The sequence below is a fragment of the Phyllobates terribilis genome, unplaced genomic scaffold, assembly GCF_046119375.1.
Source record: "Phyllobates terribilis strain yellow unplaced genomic scaffold, ASM4611937v1 Scaffold_3__8_contigs__length_932513732, whole genome shotgun sequence".
NCBI classification, from domain to species: domain Eukaryota; kingdom Metazoa; phylum Chordata; class Amphibia; order Anura; family Dendrobatidae; genus Phyllobates; species Phyllobates terribilis.
The window spans coordinates 680426158-680444887 of NW_027362763.1; the positions used below are offsets into that span (position 1 = coordinate 680426158).

The 18730-nt window shown below is 47.0% G+C and overlaps 1 protein-coding gene across 3 annotated transcripts in view; it reads right to left on the reverse strand.

Annotated features, from left to right (window-relative positions):
* The window catches only part of GALNT14 (polypeptide N-acetylgalactosaminyltransferase 14), an 805599-nt gene that overhangs the window by 36619 nt on the left and 750250 nt on the right, over window positions 1-18730 (reverse strand). For all 3 annotated transcript variants that reach the window (XM_073671814.1, XM_073671812.1, XM_073671813.1), the window contains 2 exons: window positions 8867-8950; window positions 7123-7267 (listed from right to left, as the gene is read on the reverse strand). In XM_073671814.1, the coding sequence (XP_073527915.1) occupies window positions 7123-7267; window positions 8867-8950 (229 nt within the window). The remainder of the gene's footprint in view (window positions 1-7122; window positions 7268-8866; window positions 8951-18730) is intronic.

Below are 18730 nucleotides of genomic sequence, written 5' to 3' on the forward strand. Positions count from 1 at the left end.
AATAATAGATGATTTCGGGATGTAATGGCCTAAGTCTCTAAGAACTGTTAGGTATGTTATGAGCAGAGTAATGAATTTAGGATACGATGATGTCAGGAAGGTACAAGGCACTTTCATACCTCGAAGACGTCTCTGTGTATTGATAGTTTATATATTCAATACACATTTTTCTGCAGATTTCCTATAATACTAAGGAGATGCAGAAGACATTACATGGGGTTAATGTACCCACATTGTTCTGCGTTTCACACTGCTCGGCACTCCGCGCTGTCATCTCGCTCTTACAATGACTTTCACTATCTTATAATAAATGTGACAGCCTTCCTGGAAATAGCTGTGATAAATGGTCAATGAACAAGCATTTAGAGAAATGAATTCTTCACAATGATATCAGTCTGAGCCGCGGATTTTTGTCGAACCCATTTACACTTATGTGGAAAGAATTAAATGAGACCGTGGAGGTAAAGTGCAATCTATGTCGCTCTGTCACCTGCTCATGGCTGTGGGTTAAATTGATATCCATGGAAAACACGGCAAATAAATAAACCTGTTGAAGATTACATCGTATGTCATGGCCACATAGCAAGGTCTATAAATCTGTATGTAGTGAGCTCCCTCTAGTGGTGACTGTATAAATCTGTATGTAGTGAGCTCCCCCTAGTGGTGACTGTATAAATCTGTATGTAGTGAGCTCCCTCTAGTGGTGGCTGTATAAATCTGTATATAGTGAGCTCCTCCTAGCGGTGACTGTATAAATCTGTATGTAGTGAGCTCCTTCTAGCGGTGGCTGTATAAATCTGTATGTAGTGAGCTCCCTCTAGTGGTTGCTGTATAAATCTGTATGTAGTGAGCTCCCCCTAGTGGTGTCTGTATAAATCTGTATGGAGTGAGCTCCCTCTAGAGGTGGCTGTATAAATCTGTATGTAGTGAGCTCCCTCTAGTGGTGGCTGCATAAATCTGTATGTAGTGATCTCCCTCTAGTGGCGACTGTATAAATCTGTATGTAGTGAGCCCCCCTAGTGGTGGCTGTATAATATATATGTTGTGAGCTCCCACTCATGATGACTGTATAAATCTGTTTGTAGTGAACTCCCTCTAGTGGTGGCTGTATAAATCTGTATGTAGTGAGCTCCACCTAGTGGTGGCTTCCCCTAGTGATGACTGTATAAATATGTATGCAGTGAGCACCCTCTAGTGGTAGCTGTATAAATCTGTATGTAGTGCATTCCCTCTAGTGGTGGCTGTATAAATCTGTATGTAGTGAGTTCCCCCTAGTGGTTGCTGTATAAATCTGTATGTAGTGAGCTCCCCCTAGTGGTGTCTGTATAAATCTGTATGGAGTGAGCTCCCTCTAGAGGTGGCTGTATAAATCTGTATGTAGTGAGCTCCCTCTAGTGGTGGCTGCATAAATCTGTGTGTAGTGAGCTTCCCCTAGTGGTGGCTGTATAAATCTGTATGTAGTGAGTTCCCCCTAGTGGTTGCTGTATAAATCTGTATGTAGTGAGCTCCCTCTAGAGGTGGCTGTATAAATCTGTATGCAGTGAGCTCCCTCTAGTGGTGGCTGCATAAATCTGTGTGTAGTGAGCTCCCCCTAGTGGTGACTGTATAAATCTGTATGTAGTGAGCTCCTCCTAGTGGTGGCTGTATAAATCTGTATGTAGTGAGCTCCCCTAGTGGTGGCTGTATAAATCTGTTTGTAGTGAGCTCCCCCCAGTGGTGGCTGTATACATCTGTATGTAGTGAGCTCCCCCTAGTGATGACTGTATACATCTGTATGTAGTGAGCTCCTTCTAGTGGTGACTGTATAAATCTGTATGTAGTGAGCTCCCCCTAGTGATGACTGTATAAATCTGTATGTAGTGAGCTCCCCCTAGTGGTGGCTGTATACATCTGTATGTAGTGAGCTCCCCCTAGTGGTGGCTGTATACATCAGTATGCAGTGAGCTCCCCCTAGTGATGACTGTATAAATCTGTATGCAGTGAGCTCCCTCTAGTGGTGGCTGTATAAATCTGTATGCAGTGAGCTCCCCCTAGTGATGGTTGTATAAATCTGTATGTAGTGAGCTCCTTCTAGTTGTGGATGTATAAATCTGTATGGAGTGAGCTCCCCCTAGTGGTGGATGTATAAATCTGTATGCAGTGAGCTCATCCTAGTGGTGGCTGTATAAATCTGTATGTAGTGAGCTCCCTCTAGTGGTGGCTGTATAAATCTGTATGCAGTGAGCTCCCCTAGTGGTGACTGTATAAATCTGTATGTAGTGAGCTCCCCCTAGTGGTGGCTGTATAAATCTGTATGTAGTGAGCTCCCCCTAGTGATGGTTGTATAAATCTGTATGTAGTGAGCTCCTGCTAGTGGTGGATGTATAAATCTATATGGAGTGAGCTCCCCCTAGTGGTGGATGTATAAATCTGTATGTAGTGAGCTCCCCCTAGTGATGACTCTATAAATCTGTATGTAGTGAGCTCCCCCTAGTGATGACTGTATAAATCTGTATGTAGTGAGCTCCCCCTAGTGGTGACTGTATAAATCTGTATGTAGTGATCTCCCCCTAGCGGTGGCTGTATCAATCTGTATGTAGTGAGCTCCTCCTAGCGGTGGCTGTATAAATCTCTATGTAGTGAGCTCCCTCTAGTGGTGGCTGTATAAATCTGTATGTAGTGAGCTCCCCCTAGTGGTGACTGTATAAATCTGTATGTAGTGAGCTCCCCCTAGTGGTGGCTGTATAAATCTGTATGTAGTGAGCTCCCCTAGTGGTGTTTGTATAAATCTGTATGTAGTGAGCTCCCCTAGTGGTGACTGTATAAATCTGTATGCAATGGGCTCCTCCTAGTGGTGACTGTATAAATCTGTATGCAATGGGCTCCTCCTAGTGGTGGCTGTATAAATCTGTATGTAGTGAGCTTCCCCTAGTGGTGGCTGCATAAATCTGTATGTAGTGAGCTCCCCCTAGTGGTGGCTGTATAAATCTGTATGTAGTGAGCTCCCCCTAGTGGTGACTGTATAAATCTGTATGTAGTGAGCTCCCCTAGTGGTGTTTGTATAAATCTGTATGTAGTGAGCTCCCCTAGTGGTGACTGTATAAATCTGTATGCAATGGACTCCTCCTAGTGGTGACTGTATAAATCTGTATGTAGTGAGCTCCCCCTAGTGGTGGCTGTATAAATCTGTATGCAGTGAGCTTCCCCTAGTGGTGACTGTATAAATCTGTATGTAATGAGCTCCCCCTAGTGATGGCTGTATAAATCTGTATGTAGTGAGCTCCCCCTAGTGGTGGTTGTATAAATCTGTATGTAGTGAGCTCCCCCTAGTGGTGGCTGTATAAATCTGTATGCAGTGAGCTCCCCCTAGTGGTGGTTGTATAAATCTGTATGTAGTGATCTCCCCCTAGTGGTGGCTGTATAAATCTGTATGTAGTGAGCTCCCCCTAGTGGTGGCTGTATAAATCTGTATGTAGTGAGCTCCCCCTAGTGGTGACTGTATAAATCTGTATGTAGTGAGCTCCCCTAGTGGTGTTTGTATAAATCTGTATGTAGTGAGCTCCCCTAGTGGTGACTGTATAAATCTGTATGCAATGGGCTCCTCCTAGTGGTGACTGTATAAATCTGTATGTAGTGAGCTCCCCCTAGTGGTGGCTGTATAAATCTGTATGTAGTGAGCTCCCCCTAGTGGTGGCTGTATAAATCTGTATGTAGTGAGCTCCTCTTAGTGATGACTGTATAAATCTGTATGTAGTGAGCTCCCCCTAGTGGTGGCTGTATAAATCTGTATGCAGTGAGCTTCCCCTAGTGGTGACTGTATAAATCTGTATGTAATGAGCTCCCCCTAGTGATGGCTGTATAAATCTGTATGTAGTGAGCTCCCCCTAGTGGTGGTTGTATAAATCTGTATGTAGTGAGCTCCCCCTAGTGGTGGCTGTATAAATCTGTATGCAGTGAGCTCCCCCTAGTGGTGGTTGTATAAATCTGTATGTAGTGAGCTCCCTCTAGTGGTGGCTGTATAAATCTGTATGTAGTGAGCTCCCCCTAGTGGTGGCTGTATAAATCTGTATGTAGTGAGCTTCCCCTAGTGGTGGTTGTATAAATCTGTATGTAGTGATCTCCCCCTAGTGGTGGCTGTATAAATCTGTATGTAGTGAGCTCCCCCTAGTGGTGACTGTATAAATCTGTATGTAGTGAGCTCCCCCTAGTGGTGACTGTATAAATCTGTATGCAATGGGCTCCTCCTAGTGGTGGCTGTATAAATCTGTATGCAATGGGCTCCCCCTAGTGGTGACTGTATAAATCTGTATGCAATGGGTTCCTCCTAGTGGTGGCAAGTATTTACTGTGTTATGTTTGATTTCTTCTCTAGCAGAAGATTTGGAACTTTGGATCAGTATAATAATTAGATTTGTTAAGACATTGACCAGCGCTGAATTTGGTGTCATCAGCGATGCAGGCATGTACAGAGTATGTGAATATATTTCTGCATGTGTATTAGTTGCACAGCGTTCAGCTCACAGTGAATCATAATTTCTAGCACCAAATTGGCCATTACTGAATCTGAGGAAAATTCGTTTTGCAGCCACCAGCGAGATCTACGTTGTTGCAGGAAATCAGCGTGGCTGCGGCCGACGTTCACAGAGCACTGGACATTTATCGGACGTCCCCCCTGTGAATGGCGCTGACCCAGCGTTTGTTCCACGAGTCAGCCGGGCGATCTATTAATCTGCTGGTAATAGGGAACTGGAATTAGAAACATGGCAGCAACAATCCGCGGAGATGGAGCTTTGTACACAGCGTCCGGAGCTGGGGAAGAGCTGACGCAATGAATCTCCGGCTTTATGATATAATTGGAGGTCAGCGCGGGCCGTGGATTCACTTTATGTGTCAGGAAGACGAGCTCAGGAACGTCAGGTAATGGATTGTGATAAGTGCAGCAAATAATTCCACATTTACTCGGCCCCGCAGAACCCGGAGATCAGAGAATAAAGCAATCTCAGCAGTTTATCTGTCAGTGCGAGGAGCAATATACTTCCTTTATCTCCACGGTTTATCTATCCTCGCACTGTACAGGAGGAAGGAGCCGCACAGAATCAGCCATCTGGATTCTTTCTTGGGGGGTTTGCCCTTCTCCATCTACTATTGCAGCTTATAGGGGATCTGTGCCCAGGACTCGCAATATTGAAGAGTAACGACAACTTCGGAGGGATTTTTATTTATATATATGTTTTAGGCCCTTTAATTATGAGCAGATCGGTGGGGTTCCGGGTCCTGAGACCCCACAGATCGCTCAAAAGACCTCGGAGAAGTGCACAGATCAGGAGACAGGAGAGCGCACGATGCAGCACAGATGCATAAGAAAGCAAATGACTTTATATGCCATCCGCTGTGTGTGTTCTCTCTAATAAAAGGGCCTAAAACATATAAAAGATCCCCCAAAATGCAGTTACTCTTTAAATGTATTAATTTTATATTATTAAAGGGAACATGTCACAAACGCTATTGGCCTGCAGATTAACAGCATTTTTTGTTACATGACAGGTTCCCTTTAAATAGATCTTAGACCTAATAAAGCTGGTGTACTTTTTTTGATAATTCATGACAGAAAGGCTGAATAATCCTTTTTGAAAATTTGCTCTCAATCTCTGTCCATCTAATCGGATTGTTGACACCTTCTCAATGTACCTCTTCCCTGCTGCTGCAGAATTTCCACCCACCTAGTCTGATTCACAGCTCCTCAGTGTCCCTCCTCCCAGCCGTTGAATCTCCTCCCTTTATCTTGATGGACAGCTCCTCCTCAGTGTCCCTCCTCCCTGCTGTTGAGTCTCCTTCCTTTATCCTGATGGACAGCTCCTCCTCAGTGTCCCTCCTCCCTGCCGTTGAATCTCCTCCCTTTATCCTGATGGACAGCTCCTCCTCAGTGTCCCTCCTCCCTGCCGTTGAATCTCCTCCCTTTATCCTGATGGACAGCTCCTCCTCAGTGTGTCTCTTTCCTGCTGACGCTAAAATCTCACATTGCTCAAATACAAACTGTATGGGCAGAGACTAAATACCGGTCCAATGAGCTCTCTCACTCTATAGCTGTACTCAAACAATGTTCATTTTGATATCAGCAATACATAGCCATTCTGACATAGATTTTCAAAGTAAGTACACCAGCCCCATCAGATATAAATATCTATTAAATAAGGTACACAGTTTCTTTTGTAAAATATGTCACCACATTACACAATACAAAATGTGCACATTATTAAATAGATCTCGTATACCCGGAGAAGCTGGAGTACTTACTTGAAAATCCTTTATATGGTTGTATATTGCTGATATTAAAATGAGTATTTTATGGGTCCAGTTACAGCTCCTGTCCTTTCATAAAGGATTCTATAGCCATTTTTACATTGATTCCCATCATAAGTACACCAGACTCATCAGGTCATTTTTTGGAAAGTTTAAAATAAGAACAAAATCTGCACTCCGGACTCTTCCCACGACCGCTGCAGCCAAAGACAAACTGCATGGGCGATATGAAGAAAGACGTCACTGCAGGAGCTGGGACTATACACTTAGAAGCATAGGAGCCACCATGGGCCCTCAGTGTAGCGGGGGCCTTTTTAATTTTGTCCTAAGCGCAACAGCAAATTTGCAGAAATTAACTTGTGCTCGAGTTTCTATCGGTCTTGCTATGGAAATTTTTCATAGCAATTCCACCTCCGCCCATGATGTGTTGTGACTTATTTCTTAAATTCTTTGTAGGGGTCAGGGTTTTGTTCTCCAGAGACCCAAATTCTTAGTGAAGACATAAAGTCAAACTACAGAATTCAGGCTGCCAGCAGCCACCACTAGGAGGAGCAGAGGAGCCCCATATGGTTTTATAATTGGGCTCAATATGTATACAGTAAGCTCCTCTGCCCCCCCCTAGTGGTGACTGCATGAAGACTGAATTTTAAGAAGTTATCTAAATGGTTGTAAACTGGAGAATCCAGAGGAAAAAAAACATCATTCTGCTAAACATCAATCCCTGAGCCATCGTCTACAGCAGGGTCTGACAGGGGTCCAGAATGGGGGGCTCCTCCTTATCAGCATAGAATTAACTAAGAAGAAATGTGGAAATGGATATTCTAAGGCAGAATAGATGATGTACCTGAGATTTTTCGGACACCCCTTTAAGGCTGCTACAAGGTACTAGGTTTAGGGTGGGAGCATCCTGCCCTCCGGTCTTCTGGGACTCGACACATCGCTGCCTCTGTCTGATTATTCCTGATTTTGATAAGGATTCCACCGGGATTCTGGAAAACACAAGAACGACGCCATCACAATGGTCACTGGACAATGGAGGAACGACCGAGACAGTCCCAAAAGAATCATCCATTCCATAATGTTACAGATGAACCAAAACCAAAAAATCCTATGTGATCAATGACTTCTGATAATAGGGGCGCGCAGAGTCCGTCCTAATAATGATGGTTTATTTTAAAAGAAAGTCCCAGAAAACCATTTTTAATATCTTGTCAGTCAAAGTGTAATTTTTCTAGTTCACGGCACTAAATGTCCAGAATAGACATAAATGTAAAAGAGAAAAAGGTGCTACATGCACCAGCCACTAGAGGGAGAGACTGAATAACGTATTGGTATTCAGTTCAATATATAATAATATGCATTAAGCTTCACTTATTAGCAAATACAAGCACTGAGCTCCCCCTATTGGCAGTTACAAGCAGTAAGCCCCCCCAATGGCGGTTACAAGCATCAAGCTTCCCCTAGTGGCGGTTACAAGCAATGAGCTCCTCCTAATGGCAGTTACAAGCATCGAGCTCCCCCTAGTGGCATTTACAAGCAATGAGCTCTCCCTAGTGGCGGTTACAAGCAATGAGCTCCCCCTAGTGGCGGTTACAAGCAATGAGCTCCCCCTAGTGGTGGTTACAAGCACTACACTTCCTCTAGTGGTGGTTACAAGCAGTAAGCTCCCCCTAGTGGTGGTTACAAGCACTACACTTCCTCTAGTGGTGGTTACAAGCACTAAGCTCCCCCTAGTGGTGGTTACAAGCACTACACTTCCTCTAGTGGTGGTTACAAGCACTAAGCTCCCCCTAGTGGTGGTTACAAGCACTACACTTCCTCTAGTGGTGGTTACAAGCAGTAAGCTCCCCCTAGTGGTGGTTACAAGCACTACACTTCCTCTAGTGGTGGTTACAAGCACTAAGCTCCCCCTAGTGGTGGTTACAAGCACTACACTTCCTCTAGTGGTGGTTACAAGCACTAAGCTCCCCTTAGTGGTGGTTACAAGCACTACACTTCCTCTAGTGGTGGTTACAAGCACTAAGCTCCCCCTAGTGGTGGTTACAAGCACTACACTTCCTCTAGTGGTGGTTACAAGCAGTAAGCTCCCCCTAGTGGTGGTTACAAGCACTACACTTCCTCTAGTGGTGGTTACAAGCACTAAGCTCCCCCTAGTGGTGGTTACAAGCACTACACTTCCTCTAGTGGTGGTTACAAGCAGTAAGCTCCCCCTAGTAGTGGTTACAAGCACTACACTTCCTCTAGTGGTGGTTACAAGCACTAAGCTCCCCCTAGTGGTGGTTACAAGCACTACACTTCCTCTAGTGGTGGTTACAAGCACTAAGCTCCCCTTAGTGGTGGTTACAAGCACTACACTTCCTCTAGTGGTGGTTACAAGCAGTAAGCTCTCCCTAGTGGCTGTGGTCCCTCTAGAGGTGATTACTGCAAAAGTAATCCCCCTTGCATACATGGAAAATCTATGATCACCGCCCCCCACAACAGCAGCTCTGTTACCCGGTACAAATGTTTTGTGCTTTTATAAACAAGGTCGATCATTAATCAGCGGTTAAGTATAAAAAATCATGTACATTCTTATCAAAGTAACTCACTGGAGCTCTGGATACACGTTCTGCAAATACCACTTGAACGGTCGGCATTTTAAGCTCCGTCGAAGGGACAATCTCTTCTGAATGCTGCAAAAGGGAGAGAAAATTCAGAGAACCATTGATTATTCTTTGGGGATATTCTTCTACTCCAGTCACATCCAAAGCTGCATCTCACCAATTCTTCACACAGATCCTGGACTGATCCCAGGGGATAATCTACTCTAGTTACATCCAAAGCTCCAGATGTAACTCCCAAGGGGACTAAGGACTGTAATGGCCTGCATATTTAATTTAGAATATTGAAGTAAATATGATTTATACTGTGGCTTCACAAGTAGCATTATGATAAAATTCTGATTTGTTTGGTTCTTTTTATTGATTGTGGTCCAAGTATGAAAGCACCTAAATCACCTGGAGGTATATACATTTGTACATATTTTTACCCATGATGAATTTTACTTGACTGATCCTGGTGCACTAAACGCTTTAGCAGCAGCTGCCTGACACCAGGAGCAGATGACACCAAGGCCATGTTCACATGGAGTTTTTGAGAGGTTTAAAAATCACAAGTATTGTAATCAGGGGTGGATTAAGAGTAGCAAGGGCCCCGGGCAGTTTAGAAGGCGCACCCCCCCCCCACACACACACACACACCTGATGTATCACGTGACATGTCACATGATCCCCTGTGATAGATCATGTGATAGTACACGTGAAATTAATTTGGCACAATATTAATTATAATATTTTTTTTTAGGCTGTGTGCCCACGATGCGTTTTTTAAGCAATTCCGCTGCAGAAACGCTTAAAAAACGCTTGGTAGAAGGTCTGCCATGTTCCCCAATGATAATCCGCATGTGCTGTGTACATGCTGCGGAAATTTCCGCTGCGGATTATCATTGCGGAAAAATTCGCAGCACTACCAATTATTTTGCAGAAGCGCTGCGTTTTCACCGCCATTGACTTGCATTGGAACGCATGGATTACGTATCACTGCATCTGTACATGCAGAATCCATGCGTTTCAATGTGCGGATGGCACCCGGGTCTGGAGGACAGGAGACTCTCCTCTGGACCCGGGTACCATTGTACCTGTAAAAAAAAGAATAAAATAAAAGATAAATATTATACTTACCTTCTGATGGCCCCCGGTGTCTTTATCCGATGCGTCCTGGCTAACCGGCAGCTCGCGATGGTCGGAAAAGGACCTGCCGTGACGTCATTTAGTCATGTGATGGGTCACGCGACCGCTGCCGTCGGCAGGCCATCAGAAGGTAAGTATATATTTTTTATTTTTTACGGTCACACTATATAAATCCATGCCGTTTGCATGGATTTATATAGTGTGACCAAGTTGTCAAGCACTTTCCAAGTGATGCTAAAATCGTTTGGAAAGCGCTTGTCAACCCGCATGCAGAAATGCAAGTGAAGAACGCTTCACATCCGCATGTCCCTGGCAGGAAAAACGCATGTAAAATCCGCATGGACAATCCGCATGCGTTTTTTCTGCCAGGGAGATGCAGAAACGCTCAAAAAAAATCCGGAACATTTCTGTATCATGGGCACATAGCCTTACATTAATTGTATGACTCAATATTGAGCACACGTAGCCATCTATACACAGCGGGAGGCCGCACGTAGCCATCTATACACAGCGGGAGGCCGCACGTAGCCATCTATACACAGCGGGAGGCCGCACGTAGCCATCTATACACAACGGGAGGCCGCACGTAGCCATCTATACACAGTGGGAGGCCGCACGGCGCCATCTATACACAGCAGGAGGCCGCACGGCGCCCCCCCAGAGACAGCACGAGGCCGCACGGCGCCATCTATACTGAGCAGGAGGCCGCACGTAGCCATCTATACACAGCAGGAGGCCGCACGGCACCATCTATACATAGCGGGAGGCCGCACGTAGCCATCTATACTCATCAGGAGACCGCACGGCGCCATCTATACACAGCAGGAGGCCGCACGGCGCCATCTATACACAGCAGGGGGCCGCACGGCACCATCTATACACAACAGGGGGCCGCACAGCGCCATCTATACACAGCAGGGGGCCGCACGGCGCCATCTATACACAGCAGGGGGCCGCACGGCGCCATCTATAAACAGCACAGGGCCGCACGGCGTCATCTATACACAGCAGGGGGCCGCACGGCGCCATCTATACACAGCGGGAGGCCGCACGGTGTCATCTATACATAGTGGGAGGCCGCACGGCACCCCCCCCAGAGACAGCAGGAGGCCGCACGGCGCCAACTATACTCAGCAGGAGGCAGCACGCAGTCACGCATGCAGTCACGCACACACACAAACATACACAGACATATACATACATGCATAAACACATTTGAAACACAAAAATAAGTATAAACAGACATCACACAATGATATCTGCCTGCACACACACACACACACACACACATACACACACACATACACATACACACACATACACTCACCATCCCCCGCCTCCATTCCTCCTGCCTGCTCTGACTTCTCCGTTGCAGCACTGCAGGCCGGGCGCGCACTGCGTGTCGTCACAGCTAGGAGACACGGCCGCGCACAGGGCCGTGTCTCCTAGCAGTGACGCGGCCGGGCCAGCACAAGGAAGTTAACTGCTGCAGTGCTGGCCCGGCCGATGAAGAAGTAGGGGCGGCCGCTGCTGGGGGAGCGGTCCAGGGCCCCCCCTCCCGCCACTGCTACCGGTATGTGCCGCGGTGGCCCGCACATATAATGAGGGCAATCCGGCATTAGACACCCCGCCCGGAGCCGCGGGTCTCCTGCAGGCTTGGGGCCCCGGGCGGTAGCCGGGATTGCCCTCATTATAATCCGCCTATGATTGTAATAGAAACTGCTTGAGTAAATGCTCCTGTTTTGGGAACATTTTTGTTTTCTGAAGTGGTTTTGAAGAGTTTTGGAAGTGTTTTTTCCCTGCAGTGTTCTTTGCAGTCTTTTGATTGGACAGTAGTTTCCATTAGGATCTGCTTTGTAGAAGCAACAGGCACTTTCCTTTTACTTCCAGGCGTTTTTCAAGACCTCTAAAAGGAAAAAAAAAAAAGAAAAGCTAAGAAAACCAGCCAGCGTATAGACAACAAAGTTGATTTCCAATAGAGGTGAACAGAAAAGGTTTTCCGGGAGTTTTTCCTGAGCGGATCTTCTCCAAAATCCTCTTCAAAGGATTGTTTGGAAAGAAAAAGAAAGACAATGTAACTTTTTTGAAGAGGATCCTGAAGGAAACTTCTCCAAACACGGCACTGTCCAAATCAAAAGACTGGAAAGGACTCTGCAGGAAAAAAACAACTCTTCCAAAGCTTTTCAGGAAACAAAAACGTCCTCCAAAACTGCCCAAAAAGGAGCATTAAATGCCTCAAATGCTAGTGAGCACAGAGCCTCATACTGGTGGAATCTCTGCTTGCTGAGGCTTTACTGCAGGTGAATAAGGCAGGGAGCGATCACAAAGCCTCCGGTGAATAGGGCAGGAAGCGATCACAAAGCCTCAGGTGAATAAAGAAGGAAGCGATCACAAAGCCTCCGGGAAATAAGGCAGGGAGCGATCACAAAGCCTAAGGGGAATAAGGCAGGGAGCGATCACAAAGCCTCCGGGAAATAAGGCAGGGAGCGATCACAAAGCCTCCGGGAAATAAGGCAGGGAGCGATCACAAAGCCTCCGGTGAATAAAGCAGGGAGCAATCAAAAAGCCTCTGGGAAATAAGGCAGGGAGCAATCACAAAGCCTAAGGGAAATAAGGCAGGGAGCAATCACAAAGCCTAAGGGAAATAAGACAGGTAGCGATCACAAAGCCTAAGGGAAATAAGACAGGGAGCGATCACAAAGCCTCCGGTGAATAAGGCAGGGAGCGATCACAAAGCCTCCGGGAAATAAGGCAGGGAGCGATCACAAAGTCTAAGGGAAATAAGGCAGGGAGCGATCACAAAGCCTCCGAGAAATAAGGCAGGGAGCAATCACAAAGTCTAAGGGAAATAAGGCAGGGAGCGATCACAAAGCCTCCGAGAAATAAGGCAGGGAGTGATCACAAAGCCTCCGGTGAATAAGGCAGGGAGCGATCACAAAGCCTCCGGGAAATAAGGCAGGGAGCAATCACAAAGTCTAAGGGAAATAAGGCAGGGAGCGAACACAAAGCCTCCGAGAAATAAGGCAGGGAGCGATCACAAAGCCTCCGGTGAATAAGGCAGGGAGCGAACACAAAGCCTCCGAGAAATAAGGCAGGGAGTGATCACAAAGCCTCCGGTGAATAAGGCAGGGAGCGATCACAAAGCCTCTGGGAAATAAGGCAGGGAGTGATCACAAAGCCTAAGGGAAATAAGGCAGGGAGCGATCACAAAGCCTAAGGGAAATAAGGCAGGGAGCGATCACAAAGCCTAAGGGAAATAAGGCAGGGAGCGATCACAAAGCCTAAGGGAAATAAGGCAGGGAGCGATCACAAAGCCTCCATGAAATAAGGCAGGGAGCGATCACAAAGCCTCCGGTGAATAAGGCAGGGAGCGATCACAAAGCCTCCGGGAAATAAGGCAGGGAGTGATCACAAAGCCTCCGGTGAATATGGCAGGGAGCGATCACAAAACCTCCGGGAAATAAGGCAGGGAGCAATCACAAAGTCTAAGGGAAATAAGGCAGGGAGCGATCACAAAGCCTCCGAGAAATAAGGCAGGGAGCGATCACAAAGCCTCCGGTGAATAAGGCAGGGAGCGAACACAAAGCCTCCGAGAAATAAGGCAGGGAGTGATCACAAAGCCTCCGGTGAATAAGGCAGGGAGCGATCACAAAGCCTCTGGGAAATAAGGCAGGGAGTGATCACAAAGCCTAAGGGAAATAAGGCAGGGAGCGATCACAAAGCCTAAGGGAAATAAGGCAGGGAGCGATCACAAAGCCTAAGGGAAATAAGGCAGGGAGCGATCACAAAGCCTAAGGGAAATAAGGCAGGGAGCGATCACAAAGCCTCCATGAAATAAGGCAGGGAGCGATCACAAAGCCTCCGGTGAATAAGGCAGGGAGCGATCACAAAGCCTCCGGGAAATAAGGCAGGAAGTGATCACAAAGCCTCCGGTGAATATGGCAGGGACCGATCACAAAGCCTCCGGGAATAAGGCAGGGAGCGATCACAAAGCCTTTGGGGAATAAGGCAGGGAGCGATCACAAAGCCTCAGGGGAATAAGGCAGGGAGCGATCACAAAGCCTCCGGGAATAAGGCAGGGAGCGATCACAAAGCCTTTGGGGAATAAGGCAGGGAGCGATCACAAAGCCTCAGGGGAATAAGGCAGGGAGCAATCACAAAGCCTAAGGGAAATAAGGCAGGGAGCGAACACAAAGCCTCCGAGAAATAAGGCAGGGAGTGATCACAAAGCCTCCGGTGAATAAGGCAGGGAGCGATCACAAAGCCTCTGGGAAATAAGGCAGGGAGTGATCACAAAGCCTAAGGGAAATAAGGCAGGGAGCGATCACAAAGCCTAAGGGAAATAAGGCAGGGAGCGATCCCAAAGCCTAAGGGAAATAAGGCAGGGAGCGATCACAAAGCCTAAGGGAAATAAGGCAGGGAGCGATCACAAAGCCTCCATGAAATAAGGCAGGGAGCGATCACAAAGCCTCTGGTCAATAAGGCAGGGAGCGATCACAAAGCCTCCGGGAAATAAGGCAGGGAGTGATCACAAAGCCTCCGGTGAATATGGCAGGGACCGATCACAAAGCCTCCGGGAATAAGGCAGGGAGCGATCACAAAGCCTTTGGGGAATAAGGCAGGGAGCGATCACAAAGCCTCAGGGGAATAAGGCAGGGAGCGATCACAAAGCCTCCGGGAATAAGGCAGGGAGCGATCACAAAGCCTTTGGGGAATAAGGCAGGGAGCGATCACAAAGCCTCAGGGGAATAAGGCAGGGAGCAATCACAAAGCCTAAGGGAAATAAGGCAGGGAGCGATCACAAAGCCTAAGGGAAATAAGGCAGGGAGCGATCACAAAGCCTCAGGGGAATAAGGCAGGGAGAAATCACAAAGCCTAAGGGGAATAAGGCAGGGAGCGATCACAAAGCCTCAGGGGAATAAGGCAGGGAGCGATCACAAAGCCTAAGGGGAATAAGGCAGGGAGCGATCACAAAGCCTCAGGGGAATAAGGCAGGGAGCGATCACAAAGCCTTTGGGGAATAAGGCAGGGAGCGATCACAAAGCCTCAGGGGAATAAGGCAGGGAGCGATCACAAAGCCTCCGGGAATAAGGCAGGGAGCGATCACAAAGCCTTTGGGGAATAAGGCAGGGAGCGATCACAAAGCCTCAGGGGAATAAGGCAGGGAGCAATCACAAAGCCTAAGGGAAATAAGGCAGGGAGCGAACACAAAGCCTCCGAGAAATAAGGCAGGGAGTGATCACAAAGCCTCCGGTGAATAAGGCAGGGAGCGATCACAAAGCCTCTGGGAAATAAGGCAGGGAGTGATCACAAAGCCTAAGGGAAATAAGGCAGGGAGCGATCACAAAGCCTAAGGGAAATAAGGCAGGGAGCGATCACAAAGCCTAAGGGAAATAAGGCAGGGAGCGATCACAAAGCCTAAAGGAAATAAGGCAGGGAGCGATCACAAAGCCTCCATGAAATAAGGCAGGGAGCGATCACAAAGCCTCCGGTGAATAAGGCAGGGAGCGATCACAAAGCCTCCGGGAAATAAGGCAGGGAGTGATCACAAAGCCTCCGGTGAATATGGCAGGGACCGATCACAAAGCCTCCGGGAATAAGGCAGGGAGCGATCACAAAGCCTTTGGGGAATAAGGCAGGGAGCGATCACAAAGCCTCAGGGGAATAAGGCAGGGAGCGATCACAAAGCCTCCGGGAATAAGGCAGGGAGCGATCACAAAGCCTTTGGGGAATAAGGCAGGGAGCGATCACAAAGCCTCAGGGGAATAAGGCAGGGAGCAATCACAAAGCCTAAGGGAAATAAGGCAGGGAGCGAACACAAAGCCTCCGAGAAATAAGGCAGGGAGTGATCACAAAGCCTCCGGTGAATAAGGCAGGGAGCGATCACAAAGCCTCTGGGAAATAAGGCAGGGAGTGATCACAAAGCCTAAGGGAAATAAGGCAGGGAGCGATCACAAAGCCTAAGGGAAATAAGGCAGGGAGCGATCCCAAAGCCTAAGGGAAATAAGGCAGGGAGCGATCACAAAGCCTAAGGGAAATAAGGCAGGGAGCGATCACAAAGCCTCCATGAAATAAGGCAGGGAGCGATCACAAAGCCTCTGGTCAATAAGGCAGGGAGCGATCACAAAGCCTCCGGGAAATAAGGCAGGGAGTGATCACAAAGCCTCCGGTGAATATGGCAGGGACCGATCACAAAGCCTCCGGGAATAAGGCAGGGAGCGATCACAAAGCCTTTGGGGAATAAGGCAGGGAGCGATCACAAAGCCTCAGGGGAATAAGGCAGGGAGCGATCACAAAGCCTCCGGGAATAAGGCAGGGAGTGATCACAAAGCCTCAGGGGAATAAGGCAGGGAGCGATCACAAAGCCTCCGGGAATAAGGCAGGGAGCGATCACAAAGCCTTTGGGGAATAAGGCAGGGAGCGATCACAAAGCCTCAGGGGAATAAGGCAGGGAGCGATCACAAAGCCTCCGGGAATAAGGCAGGGAGTGATCACAAAGCCTCAGGGGAATAAGGCAGGGAGCGATCACAAAGCCTTTGGGGAATAAGGCAGGGAGCGATCACAAAGCCTCAGGGGAATAAGGCAGGGAGCGATCACAAAGCCTTTGGGGAATAAGGCAGGGAGCGATCACAAAGCCTCAGGGGAATAAGGCAGGGAGCAATCACAAAGCCTAAGGGAAATAAGGCAGGGAGCGATCACAAAGCCTAAGGGAAATAAGGCAGGGAGCGATCACAAAGCCTCAGGGGAATAAGGCAGGGAGAAATCACAAAGCCTAAGGGGAATAAGGCAGGGAGCGATCACAAAGCCTCAGGGGAATAAGGCAGGGAGTGATCGCGGCTGTGGAGGAGAAGTCTGTTTGTTGGTTGATTGTTATCAGGGTATTTGGCTTGTGATGAAAAATCCGAGAATCTTCTCTGCGTTACACGCTACTCCGAAGACGACTTAATTGGGGAAAATGCTAAATAATATGAAAAGTGACAGAGGAGCATCGGGAGAAAGCAAACTGCAGATCCAGAATTATGGATTTATTGGCGCCATGTGTTTTAATTAAAATATTCAGATTGTTAAAAGCGACAGAGCGGAGAAATCGCCTGCAAACATCAGTGACCTGGTCACATGGCAAACATAAAAAAGAGGGAGGTAGATCCAGCACCACTTGCGTGGGAAAAGTTTATAAAATCATAAAAAATTTATTGTGAACTCATTTTAAAAAAACATGTATTAAATACGCACTCGGTCAGAAGCATGCTCACTGACCGAGCGCTTTTTTAATACATGTTTTTTTAAAATGAGTTCATAATAAATTTTTGAGTTTTTTTTAAACTTTTCCCATACAAGTGGTGCTGAACCTACCTCCCCCTTTTTTCTACGTTTGTATATCTCTATTCTGCTCCGTGTTTCTAGTAAACCAGAGAATATTTACTGCAAACTACAGACCCCAGACCAGACTATCCCCAAAAATACAGACCCCAGAGCAGAATGTCCCCAAAAATACAGACCTCAGACCAGATTATCCCTAAAGTTCAAACCCCAGACCAGGCTATCCACAAAATCTAGACCAGACTATCCCTTAAATACAGACCCCAGATGAGACTAATCCCAAAAATACAGACCCCAGACCTGACTATCCCCAAAAATACAGACCCCAGAACACATTATCCCCAAAATACAGGCCCTATATGAGACTATCCCCAAAACTACAGACCCCAGACCAGATAATCCCCAAAATACAGACCCTAGATGATACTAACCCCAAAAATACAGACCCCAGACCTAACTATCCTCAAAAATACAGACCCCAGAACACATCCCCAAAATACAGGCCCCATATGAGAATATCCCCAAAAATACAGATCCCAGACCAAACTATCCAAAAAATACAGACCCCAGACCAGATTATCTCAAAAATACAGGCCCCATATGATACTATCCCCAAAACTACAGACCCCAGACCAGACTATCCCCAAAAATACAGACCCCAGACCAGATAATCCCCAAAGTACAGACCCCAGACCAGATTATCCCCAAAAATACAGACCCCATACCTCATTATCCCCAAAATACAGACCCCATATGAGACTATCCACAAAAATACAGACCCCAGACCAGATTATCCCCAAAATACACCCCCCATATGAGACTATCCCCAAAATACAGACACCATGTGAGACTATTTTCAAAATACAAACCCCAGACCAGATTATCTTAAAATACAGACCCTAGATGAGACTATCCCTAAAAATACAGACCCCAGACCAGATTATCCCTAAAATACAGACCCCAGATGAGACTAACTCCAAAAATACAGACCCCAGACCTAACTATCCTCAAAAATACAGACCCCAGAACACATCCCCAAAATACAGGCCCCATATGAGAATATCCCCAAAAATACAGATCCCAGACCAAACTATCCAAAAAATACAGACCCCAGACCAGATTATCTCAAAAATACAGGCCCCATATGATACTATCCCCAAAACTACAGACCCCAGACCAGTCTATCCCCAAAAATACAGACCCCAGACCAGATAATCCCCAAAATACAGACCCCAGACCAGATTATCCCAAAAAATACAGACCCCATACCTCATTATTCCCAAAATACAGACCCCATATGAGACTATCCACAAAAATACAGACCCCAGACCAGATTATCCCCAAAATACACCCCCCATATGAGACTATCCCCAAAATACAGACACCATGTGAGACTATTTTCAA